At 56.4% G+C, this 27504-nt stretch overlaps 1 protein-coding gene across 1 annotated transcript in view; it reads left to right on the forward strand.

The window, feature by feature from the left end:
- The window catches only part of LOC125149319 (uncharacterized), a 42182-nt gene extending 31694 nt beyond the window's left edge, over positions 1-10488 (forward strand). The window contains exons 3-4 of the mRNA XM_047828194.1: positions 7176-7270; positions 10247-10488. Coding sequence (XP_047684150.1) covers positions 7176-7270; positions 10247-10488 — 337 coding nt within the window. The remainder of the gene's footprint in view (positions 1-7175; positions 7271-10246) is intronic.
- The last annotated feature ends 17016 nt before the right edge of the window (positions 10489-27504 follow it).

The following is a 27504-nucleotide window of genomic DNA, read 5'->3' on the forward strand; positions in this document are numbered from 1 at the left end:
TCTGAAAATTTAACACGGGTGAAAAATGTTACCCGGTCTGCAGTCCGTGTTCTAATTTGATCGATTGCCCGAGAATGTCCTGCGATGCTACTGTGTTCCCGGTCCAGCCCCGACGTGGGACCCACGCTTCAGGCTCTCATGTGTCTCCTTCAATCCGGAACGGACCCCAGCCCCTCCTCGTCTCCTGTGACCTTGATGTTTGTGAGGAGTACGGCTCAGTCCTGTAGACCGTCCCTTGGTTGGGGTTTTGCCCGATGTCTCCTCAGCGCGGATTTGGTGATGCCTTTTTGGCGTGGCTCCTGCGGCAGTGATGCGAGCTCTTCGGAGGCCATCGTGCCAAGAGGCACGTGGTTTCGGTCTGTCCTGCTTCTGGGGATGTTACTTTGGCTGCCTGGTCAAGGTGGTTTCTGCCAGAGGCTCTCCACCCTTACTGTCCTACCCTTTGCAAGTAGGGAGTAATTTGTGTCTCACCCATACGTTAGGGTGATACTCACCCATAATTTCTTTTGTGGGGAGGGATATTCTATCAAAACATTTGGAAACCTTCGCCCAGGGAATAGCAAACTTTTTCTTCTTTCTTTTCTTTTCTTCTTTTAAGTAGCCTCTACGCCCCAGTGGGGCTTGACCTCACGACCCTGAGATTAACCTGGTGAGCCAACCAGCTGCCCCAGAACTTTTTCTGTCAAGGGTCAAACAGGAAACGTTTGAGGCTGTGTCGGCCACACAGTCTCTGTCACAAGTCTTCAGCCTTGCCATGACGGCGTGGAAGCCGCCGCGGACATATGTAAACAAATGGTTGTGGTAGCGTTCCAATAAAACTTTATTTACAAAAACAAGTGGTGGGCCAGATTTAGCCCGTGGGGCATGGTTGGTTGACCTGCACCTTATACCATCAACTGGTCCACCCCCGAAAGCCAGGAGTTTTCTCTTATGGGTGATTTTCCTACTCTTAGAGAGTCTGACCTAGAAACTTTAGGGTCCCAGTTCTCAGTGCGTAGATTTTTCAAAGGACTAGTTGGATGGTGCAGTAGGCCGGTATATAATTTCCAAGGTGTTGAGGTCACAACAGCCCAGTCCCCTCTGGCTCTGTGAAGAGGTTTTCTCCTCAAGACTGTCAAGAGGAAGGACCCCAACAAGAGATCAAACGTGGGCTTTATTTGCTTTGCACAGTTTGAAATTAATCTGGATTATTTTTGGTGGGGCTTGAACACTCCTTCCCACATCGATGGGTTCTGCTTGACCCTGAAAACGTATTTATTTCCCACCCTTCAGTGAAATCTTGACAGTTAGAGGACCCCTTTCTAGAATTCCTCCTATCTCTTAGGCCGAGAATGCTAAATCCCAGATGGAAAATTCACCAAACCAGGATGTTCATATTTGGTGCTCCAATTAGCCACGTTCCAGGAACGGAAGCTTTGTCACACTCTGGGGAGCCTGCTGGCCTCGGAAGGATGTAGTCGTGAACTTAATCTGTTTAGTGTTTGGTTCTGCAGCACAGGCCGGCTCTGGACCGCGGTGCTGTGCCGGCGGCCGCTTCTGGGTCGTTCCAGAGCCCAGGCTTCTAACTGCAAGCTGTTTGGGGACCGGCACCGGAAAGAAGGCAGCTGAGGGGAAGGCGTGTGAGCTGTGTCTTGGGAACAGGAGGCTTGAGTGCTGGCTGGGGACAGTCTGTTGGTTTATTTCGCAGGGAGGGAGGTTTGGGGAACATTTGCACCATGGGATTAGCGTGAGGTTATCATCCGTCAGGTACGTCCGCCATGCTCTGCTAAGAGCGGGGTTCTCCTCCTTTTTTTTAAAAAACTTAAATTCAAGTTAGTTAACATACAGTGTAGTCTTGGCTTCAGGAGCAGAGCCCAGTGATTCTCTTCTACAGCCAGTGCTCATCCCAACAGGTGCTCTCCTAATGCCCATCCCCCATCTAGCCCATTCCCCGCCCCCCCAGCAGCCCTCAGTTTGTTCTCTCTAAGAGTCTCTTAGGGTTTGCCTCCCGCTCTGTTTTTCTCTTATTTTTCCTTCCCTTCCCCTATGTTCATGCGTTGTGTTTCTTAAATTCCACATACCAGTGAAATCGTATGATATGTCTTTCTCTGCCTGACTAATTTCGCTTAGCGTAATACCCTCTAGTTTCATCCGTGTTGTTGCAAACGGCGAGGTTGCATTCTTTTTCATTGCCGAGTAATACTCTGTTGTATTTATAAACCACATCTTCCTTATCCATTCGTCAGCCGATGGACATTTGGGCTCTTTCCATACTTGGGCTGTTGTCGATAGCGCTGCTGAAAACGTTGGGGTGCGTGTGCCCCTTCGAACCAGCATTTCTGTATCCGTTGCATAAATGCCTAGTAGTGCCATTGCTGGGTCGCAGGGTAGTTCTGGTTTTGATTTTTTGAGGACCGTCCACACTGTTGTCCAGAGTGCCAAGTGGTGCAGCCTCTCGGAAGCTCATTTTTAAATGCTGCTTCGTTTTCACGTTCTGTGGCTTTGATTTTCGAGTTATTGGAATAATCCAGAAAAGGCTGAGTTGATTCCATTAAAAAGCCAACCACAGGCTCTTCTCGCAAGGAAACGTGCTTTCTCAGGAGAGCCGGGGGCGTCCAGAAGGGAAGACTCCTCTCCACCAGAACTCGGGGAGCAGCCGTGTCCTCGCCGGGGGGCCCTGTCCACCTGCTCCCCACATCTGGGGTGTGGCTGATGCCCCTCCCCACTCCGGCCAACTGCCGGTGCCCCACCGTGGTGGGCTTCTAGAATTGTGTCCCCCCCACATTCACATGTCGACGTCCTAACCCTCAGTCCCTCAGAACCCTGATCCAGGGTGACAAGTGTGCTGCTCAGATCTGACAGACACACGGGGAGGCGGGGGAAGACCACCAAGTGAGGATGTGGGGAGGGGGCCTCAGGACCTCAGGACCGCAGCCCTGCTGAGACCCTGCTCTCCACCTGCCTCCAGAACCGAGAGCAGAGCTCTGTTGTCCAAGCCCTCAGCCCGGGGTACTTAGTCCTGGCGGCCCCCGCACACCCATACCCTCGGCACCCCCTGCACACACCCCTGGTGTCCTCCCACCATTTTTGTCACGGCAGAATTACGTGGCAAGTGACGTGGCCTTAAAAGTCATAAGGGAAGAGCCCCCTGGAGGGACCTAGGTTCTCACCCTCAGGCTGTTGCCCTCATTCGTTCCCTTGGTCGGTCCCCGGGGGCATCTGACTGGCAAACCCTGATTTAAGTCTTACGCTGTTCTCCGAAGCCGCGTCTAGGAACAGTTAGCCCGTTTGATGTTAGCTTGCTGGGTTTCCCGGTTTGCTGGGCGAGCTGATGTTGCTTTCACGTCCGGGACCGTCTCTGCACTTGGCAAGACGCATGCGGACTTGAAATTCCTGGTGGAAGTTTCCCAACCAGCTAAAAACACCTGTCACGAAGTCTCTCCTCCAGCCCGTGGGCTGTTGGGTGAAATAGTCTCAACGCTTGTTTGTTTGTTTTTGCTTTTTGGTTTTTGTTTTCACGTGAGCAGACAAGGCGGAGCTGAAATGATTCGGTGCTGCCCAAGACGGCCTGAAATGTCCCCGGTCCGTCCCCTGGAGGGCTCGCCAGTGCTGTGCTTGGTGGGCTTCAAGTCGCTCTTTCTATAAACTTTTGGAGATGATCCAGATGCCGTCAACGACTCTCAGCGGCTGTGGACCGGGCGCTGCTCCTGTTGACGCGCCAGGCGGCTGGGCTCCGGCAGGTTGGACCAGATGCTGGAACTGGCCCGTTTGCCACCACGGCCAGGGCAGCGAGCACCGGAAAAGGCCTCCTGACTGTGTAATACCTGCGGTGAACACACTGAGGTGGTGAGACCAGCATGGTCCTCACTCAGGTGGACGCCGAGGGTGCGGAGATACTATCCTCTCTGGCTGCCTGTTCAGTCCGTGGCTCGGAGCAGGTGCTGGGACCAGGGCCCAGGACAGAGTTTCAGGCCCTGGGGTCCGCCCCGCAGCCAGGGTGGCTCTCCCGGCCCTGAGTTGCTGACCTGCCACCACGCCCTGGGGGACCGTGCCTTCCCTAACGCAGGAGGGGCCGCTGGGCCAGAGGCCTGCCCCCAAGAGCGGCTGGTGAGGTGGGCCCAGGGCTGTGGTTGCAGGGACCACGGGCCTCCCACCTGCCACGCTGGTGCCCACCTTCCCGACGCTGGCTGCAGGGGGAGAGGGGCCGTCTGAGGTTCCAGACCCCCAGGGCCGGTTTCAACTCAAACCTAGGTACCAACCTAGTGTGAAAAATTCACACTGTGCCAAAGGAAATGGGATCTCGAACACTCAAGCTCTTAGGTCCTTTGCCCCTCTCTCAAGAGGCCACCACTGTTACCATTGTGCGTGAACTTCCTGAAACATGAAGCATTCCTGTTTTATATGCAAACAAGGGAACACATACACACAGTCTTTTTTTAAAAAATTTTTTAATGTTTATTTTTTTTAAAGAAAGACAGAGCCTGAGTGGGGCAGGGGCAGAGAAAGAGGGAGACACAGAATCCGAAGCAGGCTCCAGGCTCCGAACTGTCAGCACAGAGCCCGACGCGGAGCTCGAACTCACGAACTGTGAGATCATGACCTGAGCTGAAGTCGGATGCTTAACCGACTGAGCCACCCAGGTGCCCCTGACAGTATTTGGGGTGGGTTTTTTTTTCTTCTTTGTTTCACTTAATATGTATTGGACATTGTGTTGTAACAGCACCTCATTTTTTTATTGGGGTTGCTGTGCATTGATGTCCTTTTCCAATCTTTGTGTTGGATTGTTGGTCTCATTGATTTGTAAGAGCTCTTTATATATTAAGCAGTTTAGTCTTTAGTTTGTCAAGAGGCAGATTTATCATGAAACCGATGAAGTTTTCAGAGACTCTCACTTGTATAAACCCTCACAGGACCCCGGAAAGGATTCACCCCAGTAAGTTATTGTCACTGCACTCTTCCAAGAGGATTGTACCTTGCTCCTGTTCTGGCGGGCGGTGGGCAGTCTTGAGATCCGGCCAAGAGGCGGTTCCGCTCGGGTTACGTTGAACTTGGATGACGCGGGATGTGTTTAGGGGGCTTTCTGTCACTTGTGGGTACAAAGATCACCGCTAGCCATTTTGAAAAGGGATGGCTTCCTGTAAGACTTCACTCTTTTCTGTGCTGAATTCCCCTTCTCGGTCCTGCATGGCCAAAGGCCGTACCACGATCTGGACACATATCCACGCATCTCGTGGAATTTGGCACTAGGATCACGTGCTAGTGGGTGAGGAGAGAGGTCTGAAGTGGGTGGAGGCAGAAGCCGGTCCGTGGAAAAACCCCGGCAGCCCTCCAAAGTAAAACTTTTCCACGATGCCGTTCTAATCCACGTGTGGCCGACCGGGAATTCCTTCTGCAGGAACATTATCCCTGATAATCTAGCAAACACAGACATGATCCATCAGAAACCTAATTGACTTTTTTGCTGGTAATCAAATCAAATAGAATCTCTCAGAATTCTAGTACCTGGAACTTGTGTTCACACACCCAAGTATGTTTATTGTAATTTTATGTGAAAGAAATTTGTTAAAGAAAACTACCAATATTTAAAAGAACAAAATTTTATCGATTATTCTAAAATTTTTTTTAATGTTGGGACACCTGGGTGGCTCAGTCGGTTAAGCATCCGACTTCGGCTCAGGTCACGATCTCACAGTTCATGAGTTTGAGCCCCGCGTTGGGCTCTGTGCTGACAGCTCAGAACCTGGAGCCTGCTTTGGATTCTGTGTCTCTCTCTCTCTGACCCTCCCCCTTTCATGCCCTGTCTCTCTCTGTCTCAAAAATAAATAAACATTAAAAAAAAATTAAAAAAAAATAAAATAAAAAATTTTTAATGTTTATTTAGTTTTGAGAGAGACAGAGACAGAATGCAAGTGGGTCAGGGGCAGAGAGAGATGGGGACACAGAGTCTGAAGCAGGCTCCAGGCTGCGAGCTGTCAGCACAGAGCCCAACGTGGGGCTCGAACCCACGAACTGTGAGATCACGACCTGAACCAAGATCAAGAGTTGGATGTTTAACCAACTGTGCCATCCAGGTGCCCTGCAGCTAAAATAAAAAATACATATATGTTACGGAAGTGTGTCAGTTAGTTAAAAAAACACAATGCCAGGAGCGCATGTGTGGCTCAGTTAAGCATCCGACTTCGACTTGGGTCATGATCGGGAGTTCGAGCCCCGCGTTGGGCTCTGTGCTGACAGCTTGGAGCCTGGAACCCGCTTCGGATTCTGTGTGTCCCTCTCTCTCTGCCCCTCCCCTGCTCACGCTCTGTCTCTCTGTCTCTCAAAAAATGAATAAAGGTTGGGGCACCTGGGTGGCTCAGTCGGTTGAGCATCTGACTTCGGCTCAGGTCGTGATCTCAGGGTTTGTGAGTTCGAGCCCCGCGTCGGGCTTTGTGCTGACAGCTCGGAGCCTGGAGCCTCCTTCGGATTCTGTGTCTCTGTCTCTCTCTGCCCCTCCCCCACTGGTGCTCTGTCTCTCTATCAAAAATAAATAAAATGTAAAAAAAAATGAGTAAAGGTTAAAAAAAGTTAAAAAAAACCCACAATGCCTTTTTTGTGGATCTTGTGATGTTTGCAGGATCTGTTAGCTTTTTAAAGTGTAGAATTTGTTGCAGTTCATTTTCTCATTCTTTGTAAGTAATCGTGTTTGTGCCGTTTTGCGTCGGATTTTTTCTTTTTCTTTTTTTTTTTTTTTTAAATTTTTTTTAACGTTTATTTATTTTTGGGACAGAGACAGAGCATGAACGGGGGAGGGTCAGAGAGAGAGGGAGACACAGAATCGGAAGCAGGCTCCAGGCTCTGAGCTGTCAGCCCAGAGCCCGACGCGGGGCTCGAACTCGCAGACCGCGAGATCGTGACCTGAGCTGAAGTCGTACGCTTAACCGACTGAGCCACCCAGGTGCCCCTAAACACTTTTTTTTTTAACGTTTATTTATTTTTGAGACAGAGAGAGAGCATGAACGGGGGAGGGGCAGAGACAGAGGGGGAGACAGAATCTGAAGCAGGCTCCAGGCTCTGAACTGTCAGCACAGAGCCCGACGCGGGGCTCGAACTCACGGACCGTGAGATCGTGACCTGAGCCAAAGTCGGACGCTTAACCGGCTGAGCCACCCAGGCGCCCCCGGATTTTTTCTTTTTCATTTTGTTTTTGTTTTTCTTAGACAGGGCTCCCCACGTGGAGTGAACTGCAGGCCCCACAAAACCCGGACCCACACCCGAGTCTGCAACTTGTGTCGCAAGTATTTCATCCCACTGTGTAAGTTACCTTTTGATTCTGTTCGTGGCCTTTTCTTTACTGTGCAGAAGTTTTGAATTTCCACGTATCAGACGTAAAGGGGCTTCCCTTCCTTTATCTCTGGTGTGTCTGCTTTGCTTAAAATTCCCTTTTGGTGATTTCTCCTGGAGGTCTCATTTTTCCCCCTTTTTATGTTTCAATACTTGATTCAGCTGAAATTGACTTTGAAATTGCATAAGAATATTTTCAAAAATTATCCAGGTTTATGAATATCATTTATTGAAGGACCAGTCTTTTCTTACTGACTACAAGTGCCACGCAGCACCCGGGAGGCTCAGGCAGCTGGGTGTTCGATTCCTGATTTCAGTTCAGGTCACGATCTCAAGGTTTGTGGAATTCCTGCTTGGGATTCTCTCTCTCCCTCTCTCTACCCCTCCCCTGCTTGCAAGTGTGCACGCTCTCTCTTTCTCTCTCAAAAATAAATAAACTCAAAAAAAAAAAAAGAAGTGCCACTTTATCGTACGTTAAATTCTCATCGGTAATTGGATCCACGTATCCAAGCCTGTCCTGTTGATTGATCTGTTCATGCAGCAGGACCAAGGACATTATTTATATACTGATAATATATGTTAATGTCTGGTAAGGCTAGCGCTCCTTCGTTGCTCTTTTTTTTAAATGTTTGTTTATTTCCAAGAGAGACACAGAGTGTGAATGGGGGAGGAGCAGAGAGAGAGGGAGACACAGAATCCGAAGCAGGCTCCAGGCTCCAAACTGTCAGCACAGAGCCTGATGCGGGGCTCAAACTCACAAACCGTGAGATCATGACCTGAGCTGAAGTTGTGTGCTCAACTGACTGAGCCACCTGGGAGCCCCTTTGTTTGCCATTTTAAAAGGGATTTTTTTCTTTCTTCGTCTTTTGTTTTTTAAATTTTTAATATTTATTTATTATTGAGAGACAGAGCATGAGCATGGGAGGGGCAGAGAGAGAGAGGGAGACACAGAATCCGAAGCAGGCTCCAGGCTCTGAGCTGTCAGCACAGAGCCCGACGCGGGGCTCGAACCCACAGACTGAGATCGCGACCTGAGCCGAAGTTGGACGCTCAACCGACTGAGCCCCCCGGGCGCCCCGATTTCTTTCCTGACTGGATGTTCTTCTGTAAGAAAGCTATTGATTTTTACATGTTAATATATATAATAATACATAAATCATTTTTGCTGGTAAGGAAAATAACGTACGATTTGATTATAGAACATACACAGAGTTCTGTTCTAGTCTGTTCCATCCTCTGCTGTGCTGTTCATTTGCAACCGGTTCCTGGGGTGCCTGGGTGTCCCCCCTGGATCATCACACTGTCTCCAAGTCCCGCCTGCCTCCTGCCGTTCTGACTTCCCTGCACGCGGACAGGGTGCCGTGGGGTCTGTCCCAGACAGGGTCTGTCCCCGCCCAGTGCTGAGGTCCTGGTGACCACCAGCCCTCCAGAGGCTGCTTGAAGCGGACGCACATGCTGGTGGCCTTGGCATTGGCCTCAGAAAACTCGCTGTGCTTGGTGGAGGTTCAGGGCCCTGAGGCGCCACGGTGCTGGTGGTCGTGGTGGGTGCGTACCTGCTATTAGCGGTGGCCGGTTCTTCTGCTTTGACCCGGAGCCCTCAGAACCGCGCAGCAGGCAAACGGCTGACATTTGCTCAGACGGCCGTCCCAAGTGGAAACTGCCCGGTTGTGCTTTCTCCGTGGGCACAACCGGAAAGCCCTCTGTGGCTGCTGTGGCTCCACACCTGGTGCGTCTCTGACATCTGGCAACATTGGTTGCATTCGTGGTTGGATAACCGCACAGCACATTATTTATGGCAGCCTCAAGTAGCCGAGGAGGCCCGATTAACAGCCACGGCTTTGTGCGGTCTGTCTTCTGGTCAAGGGCTGGCGGGTGGCCCGTGACGGTCACAGAAAGGATGAGCTTCTCTGATTTCGTCAAGGAAGCTGGTCTCAGAGCCAGGGGCCCATTTCTCAGAACTGGGTAGCTCCTTGTCGCTGCATTGGACACGTCCTTGTCCTTTACAGAGTGGGGACGGCTTCTTTCTCATTGTTAGTAACCCAAGAGCATCCCGGTGGAACCCCCTGGTCTGTTACATTTCCCAGCCTCTTATGCGCAACGTCTGCCTGATATTCATCAAACTAGAACATGACGTCCAGAGGTGGAATCCCTGCCTTCCCTTTCTGATTTGACACCGTGACTCCCGGCAGACATGGTTTCCTTTCCTGGTCTCAGCTTGCCCAGCCTGTGAAATGGGCTCACACAGAGACCCTTGCATGAGCAGAACCCACGAGCGTGAAATCCTATGGGAACGATTCTGTAGTCTTTTTTTTTTAAATCTTTATTTATTATTGAGAGAAAGAGAGAGACACAGAGCATGAGTAGGGGAGGGTCAGAGAGAGAGGGAGACACAGAATCCGAAGCGGGCTCCAGGCTCCGAGCTGTCAGCACAGAGCCCGACGCGGGGCTCGAACCCACGGACCGTGAGATCATGACCTGAGCCGAAGTTGGACGCTCAACCGACTGAACCACCCAGGTGCCCCTATTATTATTATATATATATATAATATATATATATATTATATATATATTTAAAAATTTTTAAATGTTTTATTTATTTTTGAGACAGAGAGTGAACAGGGGAGGGGCAGAGAGAGAGGGAGACACAGAATCCGAAGCAGGCTCCGGGCTCTGAGATGTCAGCACAGAGCCTGACGCGGGGCTCGGACTCACGGACCGTGAGATCATGAGCTGAGCCGAAGTCGGACGCTCAACCGACGGAGCCAGCCAGGCGCCCCAGATTAACTGTTTCGAAGTCAACAATTCCGTGGCGTTTGGTATGTGTGTGTGAACACTGCCTCTGTGTGGCTCCTGCCCAATGTCGTCCCCAAGAAACCCTGTCGCCCTCCCTCCTGCCTCCTCCCAGCCCCTGGCAACCACACCACCCGTCTGCTTTCTGTCGCTGCAGGTCTGCTGTTCAGGACGTCTGCTTGGAGAACCACATGTGCCACGTTTACAAGACCCATCCATGTGGTAGCAGGTGTCAGGCTTCGTTCCTTTCGATGGCGGAAGGGTATTGCCCTGCACGGACCACGTTTTGTGGATCCATCTGGCCATCAGCGGCCATCGGGCTGTGTCCACTTTCCAGTCGTCGTGACTAGCACTGTGGACATAGGTGCCGGTCCCCCTCCGCGCCACCATTACGGGTGACAGCTTGCCCGCGGGAGGGAGACAGAAGTGCTGGGTGGTCCAGTACCTACTCCTTGCTCAGCGGAGATGGGCTGGGGTTCCAGAACGCGGTTCTGAGAGGAGCCTCCACCTCGCAGGCAAATCCAGACGCTCTCCGTATTCGGGAAGCAGAGGTGAGTCCCGCCGAGGGAAGCTTCTGGTAAGCCTGTGGACTGTCGTGCCGGGGAAGTCGTCTGGGAAGGAGTCTCCCCGTGGCCATTTAGTTTTGGAGCATCGTGGCTCATTTGGAGCCCATGGGGACGAGCCTGTTTTGTGAAAGCTGTAACGTGAGTGTGTTAATCGGGGAAGCAACAGGGAGGTCCTCTGGGGAAGTCTCTGTGCGCAGTGGGCGTGCTGTCGCCCTCCTGGTGCCCGGACACGCAGGGACCAGGGCACGTGGGGCCCGACGCCAGGGCTCTCCTGTTGCTGGGATAAATTCCTCAGCGCCTCTAAATAACACATGGTGGACTTTCTATCCTGGGAAGGGAGTGTGTGTGTGTGTGCGTGTGTGCACACGCGTGTGAAGTCCAGCACGTTCCTCGCCTTTTACTCTCTTGCACGCCCGTGTTGCTAGGGAGCTGGTACATCCATGCAGCAGCTCCAAGTTCTGGGAGGAGGAAGGGACACAGCATTTTATTCTCTTTTTATCCTGGAGGCTCAGGGGCGGGGAGCTGGACCAGAGGGTAAACACCCAGCAGCTTGGGTGGTTCCACATAATCGCTTAATTCCCGGCCGCATTTGGGTCTCAGCCTCACGGGGGCGAACAGAGCGCGGCTGGCCAGCCCTGGGCCCTTGCACAGGGGCCCCCGGGGCGCCCGCAGGGGAGACGCGCTGTGGCTCCCATCCAGGGAACACCACCGGCCCCCAGCCCTGCCCAGCTCTCCCGTCCCAGCTTTTGACCGCAGCAGCTCCGTGAAAAGGAAACTGACAACTGACTGACGGGGAGGGAGAGCCATCTTGGGGGTGTGCGTGCGCGTGTGCATGCGTGTGTGCGCGTGAGTGCGCGCCGAAACACGGACATTTCGTAGGCTCTGGGCATATATGCTTCATGGCGGCCGATCTCGGCTTCCTCCCGACCTGCCTGCCTGCGGAAAACTCATGAATCATTTCTGGCCGGATCCAAGCGGCACTGAGACACCGGTGCCCTCTCCGTCCCTCCCTCCCTCCCTCCGTCCCTCCCTCCCCCTCGCCTCCCCCCTCCGCTCCTCCCTCCCTCTGGCCCCCTGTTTGTAATCTGATACAGTAGACTGCAGTTGTCTGAGCCTGAACCTCCCTAGTCTTGGCACAGCTCGCTTCTAAGGTAGGCTGAGATTTATTTTTTTCTCCTAAAAATAGCTTCCCGCACCCGAGCCGCAGCGCGGTGATGGCAGGGTGGTAGCCGGAAACTCTCCGCCCTGACAAAGTTTATTTTCCAGCGGTTAGAGGATGCCCTTCAGCGTGGGGTCCAGGTAGCTGGGCTCCCGGCACCGGGGAGCTGCGGGGAAAGGAGAGATGTTTCCAGACCATTCCGCCTGCCCATGGTGGATGTCGCTGCTTGGTCTCCGAAGGGCAAGACAGCCTGCTTTCTCGCTCAGTGTGCGGTCGCCTCACCCTTCCCACCCCCCCCAGCGTCTTCGACAAGCCCCTCTGGGCCAAGGTTGACATCACACCGGGCAGTGCCTTTCCAGCCCAGGTGGAGGGGTGTGATGTGGCTCAGACCTAAGCCTCTGGGGCTTTGGAAGGGGTCTTGGCGGGGGCTGGGGCCGTTGGAGGGGAAGGGGGTGTGGGCCCAGAAAAGGAGAGTTGCTTGTATCATTCACAGCTGGGCTCCGATTCGAGATGCTTTGAGCGAGGAGCCTCCATGTGGAGGGTTTGTCAATCCACGTCCCGTAGACCGACTTGAATAATTTGTTTGTCAAAACAGATGTTCCCGGCGGAATGTGCATGTGCGTGTGTGTGTGTGCCCGTGTGCGTGAGCGTGTGCCCGTGTGCACGCAGCGGGCTGTTGGCTGGGGCGGGCACGCTCCCCACTGGAAATGCAGTGTTTACGAGGCAGGAAGTGCTGCCAGCAGGGAAGTTGGGTCTGGGAGAGCCGGGGCTGGGGGCAGGGGTGAGGCTTGCTCTCCCCGCAGCCCGGGCCTCTGTAGAAGCAGGTCTGCTCCTGTCCCCAGGGGGCCGTGCCGACCGTCCCCACCGTGTGGGGCCCAGGGCTGGGTTCACAGGGCTCGCCACCACTTATGGGCCCCGGGGGAGGCGGGCCGCTGGGGGGTCCGGTAGGGATGGGGGGTGGGGGCTCCGCACCTCTTGCGCTGGGTCTTATCCATGCGGGTGCTTAGGGGTGAGTGAGGAGGGAGGCTCTTGGGGAGCGGGGCACGCAGGCTGGGACCTCCCTTCTTCCAGCATCTGCCCCTTCGCTGGAGAGACCCCGCCTCACGGATGGACTGATGGGAGGTGCGGGTGGGAGGGGCCAAGCGCCGGGGGGTGGGGGGGGGGCTGGGAGGCTGGGAGACCAGGTGGCCTGTGTCCGAGGGGCACGGGGCACTCTCCTACATCCAGGTCCTGACCCGGAGTGGACGAGGCGCCCAGGGGAGGGACGCACGTCAAACCCACCACGCAGGCAAGTGAGCAGTGTGGGGGTCCTCGCAAAATAGCCAGCCCCCCGCCCCCAGACACCTGGCCCCTCTGCTTTCTCCCGGCCCTGCTGGACTCGCCGGGACCTGGCTTGTGTCCGGCCGGGGTGCCGGTCCCTGGCGTTTGGGGTTTGTGTCTCAGAGTGTTGTGTGGGCAGCTGCGAGTTCAGGGCCTCCAGGCCGGATGGTTGTGCGGGGCCCAGCGCGGGCTGTGGTGTGGGGGGCGGGCCGGCAGCCGGCCCCACTTGCGGGGGGAGGTGACGGGGCTGTGCCCCACAGTCTGGGTCCCCCGGCAATTTGAGGTGACTCCAGGGGAGTGGCCGTCAGCTACTGTTTACCACCCTGCCTTCTGAGAAGGTGACAGACCGGGTCGGGGAAGGGTCGGGCGTGCGGACCCCAGGGGCCCCTGCCCCCCACGCCCGTGTCTGCTTCCCCCTGGAGCGCGTCTGCAGGGACCAGGAGCCAGCCACATCTGAATGATGCATGTGCGCTGGATGGTTTGCAAAGCCTCCCTGGTGAGGCCAAGCGCAGGCCGGGCTGTGAGGTCCTCGCAGTGGGGGAAAAGGGCAGGGAGCCACGGTGCCTTCCAGGTCCCTTCACTTTGCTCCCAGCGTGGCTGGCATGTGGGAGAGGACAGCGTGCGGTCAAAGGGGAGGGACGCGCGGGGCGGGGGAGGGGCGAGCAGGGGGCTCTTCCCAGGCTCCGGAGCCCCCCTCCTTCGGGATTTTGGAATGAAGGCTGAGATTTAACGAGAGCCGTGGTTCTCAGACGCTGTGAGCATCAGGGTCCCCGGTGACAACAGAGGCTCTTGCTGAGCAGGCCTGGGCAGGGCCCGTGGTGCATTTCTTGCCTGCCCGGGGGCCAGGACGGTGGTCCAGGGACCTGCTTTGAGAACCAGGGGGCTCGAGTGTGGCCACAGGGGCCTTACCTGTTCCGGGAGGCGTCCTCTGTTCTCTGGGGCTTGGGTTGAGGGTTAGGAGTGAGGCGTGACCCTCACAGAGCACCTGCCTCCCACGTGGGTCCAGACGCATCAGTGGTCAGACTTCCGTGGGCCACGGAGGCTTTTACTGCCGAGTTGCCTTGGCCTTTCCCACATCTGTCTGCCGGAAGGCAGAAACCGTGTGGCTCTGGGAGCCCCGTGAAGGACCGGCCGCGCTGGCTGTACTGGTTGGTCTGTCTTGGCTGAGGCCGGTGGCTCACACCAGTTTCTAGAAAATTCTGTTCCTCATTTCTCTGCTTTCTTGTGAGTTAGATGGTCCTGGCCCACGACCTGTGTTTCCCTGTCCCCCCTCTGTGCTCCCACCTGTTTGGGAAGCTGTCTGGTCCTGTTCTGGCACCTGCCCCAGAACTCACCGGGGCTGCGTGCTGGGGAGCACGGATCTCGTTGGTGTCGCTGCTGCCTGGGGTGCAGAGGCCGCTCCTCGGTCCCCAGCATGCTGTCACCGCTGGCTCCTTACCCTTCCCTCCCTTGGTCCTTCTGTCCCTCCCTGCCGACCGCCCACCCGCCCTCCCCTCTCTCCCCCCACTTGGCTCTTTCTTTCTCTCTCCTCCCGTTTACCACCCCCGCCCCATCCTGTCCCTTTCCTTGTCTGTCACAGACCTTTCATACTTCACACAGACCGTGGGTTTGCATTCAGTGGACCACTCAACGCTGTTGTACTTGGGGGTGTTCTGAGGCTCACAAATCCAAGTGCCCTAGACCTTGATCTGAGTCCCGTGTTTCTCCATCCGCGCCACGGCATTCCCGGTGGGTGACGTCCAGGTGCCCCACGAGTCCCATGGTGCTCACGGCCCCGGTTTGCCCGCCGAGCCCCATTGAGGGCACCCACGGTGGCCACAGAGCCGTGCTCCACGACCGAGGCTGCGGCCGAGCCCGGGTGCGTGTGGCCCCTGTGGTCCCGTGTGGGATTCGTCCCCGATGCGTCTCAGAAGCGGACGGCAGGGCGAGGGGACGTGTCTGCTCCGTTTGGGCACGTTCCTCCCGTCGTGCCAGACTCTCTCCCCACGTTCTCGCCAACGCTCGGCATCGTCCAGCGCTCTGCCGTCACCGGCAATGTTCTCCAGCCCCCGGAGACCCACCCTCCTCCTCCGCTGTCCCCTCCAGTGTCCCCAGGGTTTAGGAGACGTGGCAATTCCAAGTGCCCGGCTGTGTGGGAGGCAGCATGGGGATGGGGGAGCCTCCAGGTGAAGGGCAGGCAACTCTTTAGACATACTTGTCAGGTGTTGTGGGGTCCCCCTCATGGTCTGGGGGCCCCCTTCATGGCCTGGGGGCCTCCCCGATGGTCTGGGCACCCCCCTCATGGTCTGGGGGCCCTCCTCACAGTCTGGGGGCCCCCCTCACGGACAGGGGGCCCCCCTCATAGTCTGGGCACCTCCCCTATCATGGTCTGGGGCCCCATCACGGTCTGGGGTCCGTCTGGCCATCCTCACAGTGACAAACGCTCACACTAACCCTCACCTGTGGAACCTACGTTTTCATTCACCAAGAACGTCCGAGAATCTCGTGCGACTTTACGCTTGGGCCCCCTGCCTGCGTGGGGCCTTCTCTCCTTTAAAACAGTCCGTGTTTGTCTTTGAACAGACCAGTGGCCTTGTAGGAGGGTTTGCTGGGTTACGAGTAATAACCCGTGACCTGGATGCCTGAAAAGGAGCATGTCATTCCAACACTGCATTTCAACGTTTCTTAAGTTTCCACTGGACCAGGAACCTCGTAAAATGGAAGAAGCCGGGGCTCCCCCGGACTTCTGAGGGCCCAGGTCCTCTCTTCATCTTGCTCACCCGCACCGGCCAGGGGTGTGTCGTGACCCCCAGGGTCTATGCGGGGTCTGGGCCGTTGGGGATGATGTGGCCTGCGGAGAAGTGGGAGATCAGGGAGGTGCAGACTTTGATCTGAAATTTTGTTTGCTGACCCTGTTGTTGTCTGTCTTTCCACACAGACACATTGCACATAGTAGGTGGTCAGTAGAGATTTTTTCCGAAGGAACAAACCCAGGAAATGCGATGGTTTGCACAGTGTCTAGGCCGGGGTGGGTTCCCCGCCCATGAGTCCTGGCTACTAGCCTGCACCTTGTCTCCTCGTCCCCTTCAGGAAGCAGACGTGCACTTATCTGTTCCTGTGACAGCCCTTCCAGTAGAATTAAGCTTCCGGAAGGCAGTCTCTATCTCTGTGTGCCCAGTGACTAAGGCAGTGTATTTGTTTATTCATTCAACAAACATTTGAGTAACTATTAAATACTAAGTAGCCTTTTAGGTGCTAAGCATAGAGCAGGGAACAAGGTGCATGAGGTCCTTGCTGTCATGGAGATGACTGTGTGTGTGTGTGTGTGTGTGTGTGGCCACAAGCAGGTGAATAAATAACGCGATGAAGAGATGGCCACACTGAAGTAGAGGCAGAGGATTACAACAGCCTGATGAGAGCTTGGGACTGGGTGATCCTGGAAGGCCTCATGGAGGAGGTGATGTTTAGGCTGAGCCACGAATGGTGAGCTTCCAGCTGTGCGGACACCAGGGCAAAAGTCCTGAATATCCGAAGGCAGGAGGTTGCCCCCGAGGCTTCGGTTCCCGTAGAATGTGGTTCTGGAGGTGTTCGCGGGATGCTACGGGGACAGGCGGGTCGGCCGAGACCCGTGGACCCTCAGCGTCAGCGTCTGCAAACCAGCCAGCGGTGCCCTGTGTCAACTCTGTCTACGGGGAGCCGGCCGTGGGGGTCCCTTCGTGGAGGGGCCAAGGTTCCCTCCCGCCACCCCCCCGCGACCCACCCCTGCCCCGCGCCACCCCGCACCCAGCCCAACGCCTGTTGCCGCCGCTGCTCTGGGAACAGAGGCCTTCCGCGCGGATCTTGGAGATGTTGGCTAACCTAGCAGATCTGGCGGTGGGACTTCGGTGAGATTCCCTCCGATTAGCCGCTCCTGTTGCCAAAACCCAGCATGTACTCTGTGATGACAATATTTAGAATTGGCGGCTGCAGTTGGTTCAACAGAGCGGGTGTGCACGGCGCTGTTATTCATGGTTCCTACTGACTTCCCGCCTCGGAGCGGGAGAAACACCCCTGCACGCCTGCATTGTTTGCCTCTGGAGAGCTGCAGAGAGCAAGCTCGGCAACAGGTTTGCTTCCTGGTTTCTGACACCTCCCTCCAAGAAGGGCCCCCCCCCCCCCCCGCCACCGCCCCGGGCACCAGGAAGCCATGTTTGGGCTGCTTTCTGGGGTCCAGGGTCTGCTCCGGATGCCTGCCTTGGTGAGGCCGCCCGCTCCCGTGAGAAGCAAGCATCCAGGCCCCCCCACCCCACCCCCGCTCACAGCCCGGGCCCCCGCGTCTCCAGCCTTTCTGTGCTCTGATCCTGAATCATCAGCCTTGCCGCTTTGCTGTGAGCGGGCCAGGAGGTGCGAGAAAAGCACGAATAACAAAACAATGTGCTCATAAGCTTGTCACCCGGAGACCCCATTGTTGATGCTGGTATTTTATTCCAGATTCTTCTCCGTGAGGATCTGAGTGGTGTTAAAATTTCTCCTTGTGAAACTGCAGACACGCACTTTGTGGGGGCAAAACACCCTGACCGAGGCCATCCCGCCCCCGTGACCCTTCTCGTTGTTCCCCATGGTTACAAACAACGTCTGGCCGCCATACCAGTCTGCCGTTTTCCTGCCTGAAACACGGGCGAGACGCTGGGCAGGGGCTCGGGCTGCATTTCACAGCAGGGTCCCCTGGGCGCAGAGCGGCCGCAGGGGAGAGGCTGGAGCTGGCCGCAGGCGGAAATTATGACGCAGCGACAGCCGGCCTTGTCTCCCCTCCGACCTCGCCCCTTCCTCCTGAATTCTCTGGGCATTGATTGCCTAGTCCCACCCCCCACCCCACACATCCCAGCTTGAGAACTGGGGGTCACTCTGGATTTCTCCTTGCCCACCCCCATCCAGATGAACTGTTGGAACCTGCGTGGATTTGTTCAGTGGCTGGCAAGTGGCTGGCACGTAGTAGGTGTTGAACAACGATGAGTGAAGTGGGCAGGCATAGCCAGCTCGGTCCAGCAATGGCTGAGTGCACTGGTCACCTCGGGACAGTCCCCAAGCCCCCCCTGGCCCTGCGTATGGTCCCTCTTCCCTTTCTGGGCCACTTCTCAGGCAAGAAATAAACAAGAGAATTTTGTAAACGGATCTTCAAGCCACGGATGTAGCAATACCGTCTGCCGTTGGCTCGGCATCACGGAGGGCCCTCTTTACGTGCACGACACGGAGGCTTTGGGACGCGGGCATTGTCGCTAGTTCAGACCCATTTTTCAGATGAGACAATCGTGTAAGAGATGAAGGGGCTCGTCCCAGGTCATGCAGCTGGGGTGAGATGGGCCAGGTTTCCAACCACATACACCCCCCGGGAAGAAGGGCCAGTAGGCCCCCGTGTGCAGAGGCTGGTGAGGGGACGGGGTAGCAGTGAAGTGGGGGGGGGGGCAGGACCAGGTCTCAGTAAGAACGAGCGCAATCAGGAGGCTCCCGGGGGAGCGGCATGGCCTGTCTGGGTTCAGCAGGGTCCCTCTGGCTGCTGGGTGGGGGCTGGGCTGTAGAGTGGGGGGACCCCGGGGGCTGGGGGGGCTGGGACAGCGGGGTCTCAGCCCAGACCGAGGGGGCGGCAGTGGCCATCGTGAGGAGAGGTCAGATTCGGGACGTGGCGGGAAGGGGGGGGCACACTGGTGGACACGAGTCTGGGGTGCAGCCGGGAAGGGGCGCTCAGTGGGGGGGAGGGGAGGCAAGGCGTGTGCACTTAACGCACGTCTCTGTCTGCAGCAGTGTTTCTCGGGGCTTTTGCACACCACTGATGCCTGCAGGTGGACAAGCCGTGGTCCGTCCACGCGTGGGAAGGAGGAAGCGCTGTCACGGCTGCCATGTGTTGAGCACGGCGCTTGGTGGAAGGAACCCGACACGAGAGGCTGCATACTGTGTGATTCCGTTCATGTGAAATGTCCAGGGGCAGAAAGTGGATTCGCGGCCGTCCAGGGCTGGGGGGGGGGGCTGGGGGGACGCAGGCACGTAGCGAAAGGTGCAGATTTCTCTCCAAGGCGGTGAAAATGTTCTGACCTTGGCTGTGGTGGTGTGTACCTGGGAATATGCTCAAAACCATTGCATTGTAGACTTCACTTTGTGCTTTTTAAGTTCGCTTATTAATTTATTTGGAGAGAGAGGCGGGGAGGGGCAGAGAAAGGGAGAGAGAGAGAGAATCCCAAGCAGGCTGTGCACTGTCAGCACAGAGCCCGACTTGGGGCTTGAACTCACGAACCGGGAGATCATGACCTGAGCTGAAATCAAGAGTCAGACGCTAAACCGACCGAGCCTGATGTGTGAATTCTATCTCAATAAGTTCATTTAAGGCGTGTGGATACCCACACGCCATCCCAGGGCACCTCCTCCAAGAGGCTTGAGTGAGCCCTGAGCTCAGGGAGTTTTCGAAAGCCCCCAGGGCCCGCCTCATGCTATCTGCACCTGCAGGGCAGGGGTGGGCCCCCCATGTGCTCTGTGGCTTCCTCAAGGGGGCCCCTGGTGGGGGTGCAGGAACCCCCAGGCAGACGCAGCTCCTGCCCAGGCTGGCGTCCCCCGGAGGGCGAGGCCCTGACGGGTGTGCGGACGGCGGGTGCAGGGTCTGGGAAGCCAGCAAGGTCAGCGCACTGACGTGGGCGGTGCGTGATCCCTGCCGTGTCTACACCACCCGTGGCTGCCTTACCGTCTGCAGCTCAGCGGTTCCCGCTCTCTGCCTTTTCTCAAGAGCAGAAAAGTCAATCTTGTCACTTGAGGACAAATTCAGTTACTTGGTGTTTCCCTGGTCATTTCGGGATTTCGCACCGTTAATTTCTGTTCCCAGGCGCGGGCGGGGGGCAGAGGGTGGGGTGTGCGGCGGGCACAGGTGGCTGGGGTCGGCTTTGCCGGCAGAGGTGAGGTTGGGCATGTATGAGCTGATCCTGTACATTCTGTCCGCCTCCCCGGGACCCCGGGGGTGCGGGGAGGAGGCCTCGTTAACATCTCAGAATGCCACACTGGGGACCAGTGGTGTTTTCTGAGTAATGGCGTTGTGGATCAGTAATAATTCACTATTGATTAATAATTCCACTAATGGTCAGTCTGCTTGGAGTCCAGTAAGAGTGGCCGCAAGTCAGCCCCTGTTCTAAATGCGTCACGGCGGTCCCCTCATTTAGTCGCCACAACGCCCCTACAAGGCAGGCGCTGTCCTCGTCTTGCAGATGGCGGACTGAGGCCCGGGGGGCGGAGGCTGGGGCCCTAATCACACAGCCGGTGAGCGTCATAGCCAGGATTCGCCATGGAGCTTTGGGCAGAACCCACGCCAGCGCCACGGGGCCGCCCGCCAGTGAGGAGGTGCGTGTACCCACTTCTCTCCCCGCAGCATCTGCAGGAGGGACCAGATCCAGGAGCGGGCCTCTCTAAACGGCCTTCAGTGGGCGGCCTTTGGCCAGGTCGGAGGGCAGAGTCGAGAGCCACACTGGCTATTCTGATCTCGGCTTGGCGATTTCTGTCTGTGTGACCACGGATGTGTTTCTTAACCTCTCTGTGCCTCCATATGGTTATCTATAAAATGGGAAAACAGGGGCACCTGGGTGGCGCAGTCAGTTGGGCGTCTAGCTTCGTCTCAGGTCACCATCTCACGGTTCATGAGTTCGAGCCCCGTGTCAGGCTCTGTGCTGACAGCTCAGGGCCTGGAGCCTGCTTCGGATTCTGTGTCTCCCTCTCTCTCTCTCTCTGCCCCTTCCCTGCTCACGCTCTGTCTCTCTCTCAAAAAAACCCCAAAAAACAAACAAACAAAACCCAACAGTGGTATGTTGTTTCCTCCTCAAGGGGCCGCTGTTTTCACCAACCCGGTACTTAGCGGCTCTGACGCTGTTCTCCGTCAGACGCAGAGGCCGCGGATGGGCGTTTCGATGGTTAAAGGAATTAAATGATATGAACCATTTAGAACAGGGCCTGGCATATAGTGAGTGTTCAATACATGTGAGCTGTTATTACCGCCATTATTATTGGACTGCACGCGGACTAGCCATTGAGATGATGACGGAGTTCGGGCGGTGATAGCAATAGTCCCAAATGTGACGGGATCCCATTCCCTTGGGAACTTTCTCTGTTCGCCCGGAGCCCAGAGGGGGTATTTTCCGTATCCTCCGCGTCTGCGCTTTCAGCCGGCCCCGCGGTGCGCTCCCCACCCCGTCACCAGGGCCCTCATCTAGACCACATTAGAATGTCTCACTGCCCCCTGATGTGCATGGCGTGACCTGTGTGTCCAAGCCCCCACGCTGTGTCCTTGTGACCGGCAGCCTGGGGGAGGAGCCTGGGGGCGCTGTGGTTGGCTCCCGCGTGGCTTCTTTATGAAATGCCAGCCGTTGCCTTAACCTGAGCGGCGGCTCCTTTAAAGGCCGGGACTCCGCGAGGCTCGGCTCGGGTCAGAATCAGGCTTTGTATTCTGGACTCACCAATTCCCGTGGGTCTCAATGGCCCGGAGCACGGCCCTTTGAAGCTGGTTTTCCCTTCGTCTCCTGGGCCGGGCAGCCCAGATTTTTTGTAGAAGCTTCTGCAATTTATTTGTTTTTCCTTTCTTAGCACAGGACTGCCTAAAACGTGCAGGGGGAGAGCGGCTGTGGTGGGAGGAGACCTCAGCGGGGAATGAGCTGGTGCTGGATGAGAGGCCCGGGCAGCCGGGCTCAGGCCTCCCTTTGTGTCGGCCTCGAGCCACGGGGAAGACAGGACGTTTCTGCAGGCTGGGCGAGCCCCAGGCTCCGCAGCCCTCTCTGCCCAGCCGGCTGGAAGCTTGTGGCATTCCAGAAGGACAGGGCGGGGACAGGCAGGCAGCAGGCAGGCATGGAGGCCACCAGCCCCGTGGAGCGTGCAGAAAATGCCTGCGTTGATTTTCATCAGCGAGGAGCAGTCAGAACGGTGATTAACAGGGGCGCCGACTGCTTCGCGGGTGGGCCTGGCCCATGGGGCGGCTGCTCTCGGCCAGCAGTGTCCCTGCCCGGCCGCCCCTCCCCCAAGGATGGCTCTGTGGCTCCCGATCTTGGACACCCCAGTAGGAGACTGTGACCGCTTCCTCCCCAGGAGTACCGGCGCCCTGGGAAGTGCTGTTCAGCTGCCCCAGACTCCCAGGTTCTCTTCTTCATTTGAAATTAACAGTGTGGGGCTCTGGCAGGTCACTTCCTGTCACATCGGCGCTTCCGGACTCCGTGCAGGCAGCCCCCCCCACCTTGTGTGCTGAGCGGACGGGCCCTGGTGGTTTGTGGGGCCGGCTGGACCCACACTCCCCCTTTTCCCCGGTAACCTTCAGGGGGCCTTTCTGCCCCCGTTGTCGGGCCGAGAGGATTGCTGACTTAATATCTTTCCTCAATGGGCTCATTTTTCTTTCAAAAGACATTTAGACAAATGTCTGAAAAGAAAATAAAAGTTTAAAAGCTAAAAATAAAAGCTTATGAGATGACCGTAAGCGGACCCCTTTATCATCTTAGGTGACGTCAGCCTGAAAAGGGATACGGTGGATCTAACCATCTCTAGCCTCCCTCCTGCTCGCACCTGCCGGTGTGTCCTGGGGCCCGGCCTCTTCTCACAACCGGGGGGGAGGGTGGTGAGCGAGCACCCGGGAGGTGTGGGGACACCCTGGCACCTGCCTGAGCTTCCTCCCGGAGGAGCTCTTGGAAGAGAATGGAAATGACAGTCGTTTCTCACTGTCTGAGTTAATGCTCTTTAATTCGCCCTGAATATTAATAACAGACGACGATCACAGCGACGGTAACAGCCCACGCTTTGCCGGAGGACAGGGGCCTGCAGCTCTCACCGAGCGCCGAGGGCGTTGTGCCGGCTTCTGGCTCCTGGATGCATCTCCCCCGTTAAAGCGGCCGGAAGCGGCTGGATGAGGCCCCCAAGGTCCCAATCCCTGGCTCAGGGGCTGTTACCTTCTGCGAGAAAAGAGCGGTATCGCCTGTGCAGCGGTGGATGTGGTTAAGTCAAATATCTTTGAGAAAGAGAGGTTGTTATCCTGGATCGTCTCGGGGCGGGCGGCCCTGGCTGCTGCCACACGTTTATAGGAGAGGGCAGACGGAACTTTGAGATACACAGCCGCCCAGGGGAGGAGACCACATGACCTTGAGGACAGGTGCAGTGATGTGGCCACAAGCCAAGGAGTGCCTGGAGGGCCAGAACGTGCAAGAAACAGGAAGGATCCTCCCATAAGCCCCCAAGACCTTGATTTCAGACTTCTGGCCTCCAGATCAATGAGAGAATGAATTTCTGTGGTTTTAAGCCACTGAGTCTGCTATAGTCCGTGGCCGCAGCCCCAGGAACTCACACAGGAGGCTTTTCTGTTATCTCTACTGTGTAGACGAAGGGCTGGGACACAGAGTGGCCAAGTAACTATCCTGGAGTCACGCAGCCAGACGGTGGCCAAGCTGGGATTTGAACCAGGTGGTTGAACCCCCACTTTGGGAATCCTAGCCCCCCCCCCCCCCGCCCCGGGCTGCACCCCCAGGCCTGTCGGGAGCTGAGGGCGGAGGCAGGTGGGTGGATTCCTCAGACTTAACCCAGGGAATTCTTCCAGGAAGCACTTCAGAAAATGGAAAGCACCACATGGCAGGTTTCTTCTGGGTTTAAAAACTGCTATTTGCGGGTACCTTTGTTTGTATTTTCAAGCAGGAGGCTGGGGCTCAGCCTTTCTGAAAGCCTGGGGGGAAGGGGGGCCGGCCTGATCAGGAGCCTGCAGGGGCCCTTCCACCCCACCTCCGCCTCCCGGCCCCTCTGGTCCCCTCCTGTGGTCCCACTGCAGGAAGCATCCGTGTGGCCGTGTGGCCGTGAGCTGTGTCCCCCTCCCCCGCTTGAAGCCAGGGCACAGAGCAGGAGCACTTTGGGCATAGAGGGGAGATGTTGCGGGGGGCTGGGAGCTGGGGACCTGCCCAGTGTGTAGCAGAGGGTCCCCGTCCTCCTCCTCCCGAGGGTGGGAGGTCGAGAGGGGCCCAGGCCTCTGCACCACGTGAGGAGTCACCGTGGGATTTGCGTCGCTTCCCCTCCTGCATCCGGACCTCTTTCCCTGCCGCCCACTCTGCAGTCCTAGGCTGCCAGTCGTGGGTGCCGTTTTCTTTCCTTCTCCCCCCACCCCAGGAAGCCGCTTAAAAGCACCCATTGAACGGCCGAGCCTTATCAGGATGCAGGCAAACACTGAGCCCCGAGCAGGCAGCAGGCAGCAGCTTGTGTGTGGGCACCGGGCGGGAGGGGAGCAGGTCACGTGGGGGCTAATGCTCCTCAGATCCCGATTACACGGGGATCTGACTCAGCCCTGCTCGGAGCCCGGCTGCAGACCCCAGGCCGGCTCAGCGGGCGGGGGTCCGCCCTCCCCAGACCACAGGGACCGAGGGGGGGCCGGCTGGAGGAGAGCGTGCCACACGGCAAAGGGAATGTCCGCTCCGTGTATAAAGCCACGATCACTTAGAAAGACCTTTCCTGCCTCAATCCTCAGGGCACTTTTCAAGCCCCAGTGTTAAGCGTGATTTTCTCATTAGTGACTTAAGGATTCCCGAGCGGCCTGTGTTATAAGTGGAGGGTGACCCGAACACGTACGGGGCAGCGAGGGGCGCCCGCGGGTGATAATGGCCGTTGCAGAAGGCAGACGAAGGGGGGTGAGCGCTGTGTTCCCGGTGGGTGGCACCGAGTTGGACGCCTTGGTACCCGTAACAGTGATTTCAGGCTTCTGGGCAGACGGTGCAGCCGGGACCCACCGTGGTGACCCAGTGACCCGCAAGCATTACGGAAGATCCTATTAGAGTGGATTCCAGAAGCACAGCAGCGTTTTACTGCGGGAAACCCGATGCCAGCCTCCTGGCCCCGGGGAAGAGGGGAAGCATGTGGTCACGATGCTCTCGACCCGGAAGGAGCCTGGTCCTTCCTAAGCTCTTTGAGTTCTTGATTTTACTGAAGTCCCACAAAGTCCCGTTATTAATTCTGACGGTGTGGATGGAGCGGACGGAGGAAGCCGAGGTGCCGAGAATTTATGTAACTGGCCCACAGTCGCACGGTGTGTAACCGGGGGTCCGAGCTCGAGTCTAGGCCATCCGGTTGCACAGTCTTCCCCGTTGACCGACACGCGGTGCTTCTTCCTGGAGGAGACGAACAGTCGAAGATGGGTTCCGTGGAAGGAAGGGGGTCCTCGCGCTCTGTGTCTGTCTCTCTCTCTCTCTCTCACGCCCCATTCCTACCGTTTCCTGCTCCCGCTCCTGCACCCTGTGCGTGCTTATTTCGTTGTCGGTTGTGCTCGTGGAGGCTTTGGATTTTACCCCGAAGCACACTGCGGAGAGCTCTCTGTAGGTCGGGTCCTGCCGGCGCCTTCCTCTCTTGGGAAGAGTCGTTCTGGGCACTGGGATCATAGACCTTCCTTGCACCAGCTTATCGGCTGCAGCCCCAGCAGAGCAGCGTCGTCTCCAGACCTCTCGAAGCCCGTGTGGCGTTTTGGGGGGGCCCTTTGTCTGCGATGCTGTATCCTAGAGCCTCCGACCCCCTTCAAGGACACGGGTGAGGGTCAAATGTGCATCTCACGGGGCCAGGGATGTGCACGGCACGTCTCCTTTCCGTGGCTGGGAAAGGAGAGCTGACAGGACAGGGCACATGTGGGGACAGCTCTGTCTCCCTTCTATTTTAAGGTCACGCCGTTGGCTGTAGCCTGTCTTGCCCACTGGGCTCGAGGATCCGTTGTTGAAAGATGTGCTGTTATTTGGCCCAAGGACCTTGAAAAAACAAATGAGTTACTGATTTGGATCCTGCTGCTTTAAGGGGCTGGACTTGGCCGCCAAATGCTGTAACCAGAGCCTCAGACCAGTCCTCCTCTTGCCTTTTATGGCACCAAGGTGGAGAGGGTCCCCGTGTGTCTAAAGGGAGCCACCTGTGATAAGTAGGTTTTCTGGTTGACTCTCCCTGTCACAGCTTGTCATTCTCCCAGAATTAGTGTGTGTATGTGCACATGTGCAAGTGTGTCCACGCACATATATGCACACACGTGCACGCACACACACGTGCAAAGCGCATCTGCATTATGTATGTGTGTGTCCACGTGCACATGGTTATGTACGTACACACGTGTGCACGCTCAGACTTTTCCCAATTGTCTACCTTTAAATTTTTGTAAATGTTTTATTTTATTTTTGAGAGAGAGACAGAGCGCAAGCAGGGGAGGGGCAGAGAGAGAGGGAGGCACGGAATCGGAAGCAGGCTCCAGGCTCCGAGCTGTCAGCACAGAGCCCGACGTGGGGCTCAAACTCATGAACTGTAAGATCGTGCCCTGAGCCGAAGTCAGACGCTTAACCGACTGAATCACCCAGGTGCCCCCAAATTATTTATCTTTACAAAGAAAGTTCCAGGATCTGCATTTAAAAAAAACTGTGATTCAGGGGCACTTGGGTGGCTCAGTCGGTTGAGCGTCCGACTTCGGCTCAGGTCATGATCTCCCGTTTCGTGGGTTCGAGCCCTGTGTCGGGCTCTCTGCTGACAGCTCAGAGCCTGGAGCCTGCTTCACATTCTGTGTCTCCCTCTCTCTCTCTCTCTGCCCCTCCCCTGCTTGCACTCTCTCCGTGGCAAAAATAAATAAACATTAAAGTAAATAAACTGATCTCACGTGACTTCATCTGCAAACTGCTGCCTTGGGCGGGGATGTAAAGGCATCATTATGTGCGTCCCCTCAGGACCCGAGCTCTGTGATTGCTCGCTGTTTCAGGATTGAAGCTGCCAGAGAAAAGCAGAGATTGAACTGAGATCGCTTTGCAGTTTTCTTCACATTTTTTCATTCATTTAGACCAGTCCTTTAATCACATCGTGGTGTGACTGCTGCCCGCCAGAGTGCGCGTCCTGTCGCTCGGAGCTGACGGGCAGGAGGGGCAGGCAGGGCGCGGGTTCTGAGAAGCGCTGTGGTGTACGTGTGGCGGTGAGCCTGGGGGCCCCGGGACACGGTTCCGGGTTCAAATCAGGTCTTAGGTGCCTGCCCACGGAGTGACCTTCACTCTCAGGGACCCTGCGTGTGAAGCGGAGGATAGTTCCTCGCTTACTGTAAGTGTGTGGTCTTTGTCATTCTAGGACTCCATTCCCTTCCATTCCCTTCCATTGCCTTCCATTCCGTTCCATTTGGTTCTGTTTTATTTACAAACGGGTGTGGAGCCCTGAACTAATCCCACGCACTGGGCTTTGAAGTTCGGTCGACTCTTTTCCGGAATCCCACGCGTAGCAGTGCTGGGGCGACGTGGACGGTGGCCGGGTCGGGCGTCGGGCACCTCCCTCACCCCGAGGGAGACTGCCAGGGTCTTGGTGTGGCAGGGCAGGTGCCTTTAAAGCAGTTTTTTTTTGTCACAATTTCACACATAAAAGGAGAACAAAGGACTCATCAAA

The sequence above is a fragment of the Prionailurus viverrinus genome, chromosome D3 (assembly GCF_022837055.1).
Source record: "Prionailurus viverrinus isolate Anna chromosome D3, UM_Priviv_1.0, whole genome shotgun sequence".
NCBI lineage: Eukaryota > Metazoa > Chordata > Mammalia > Carnivora > Felidae > Prionailurus > Prionailurus viverrinus.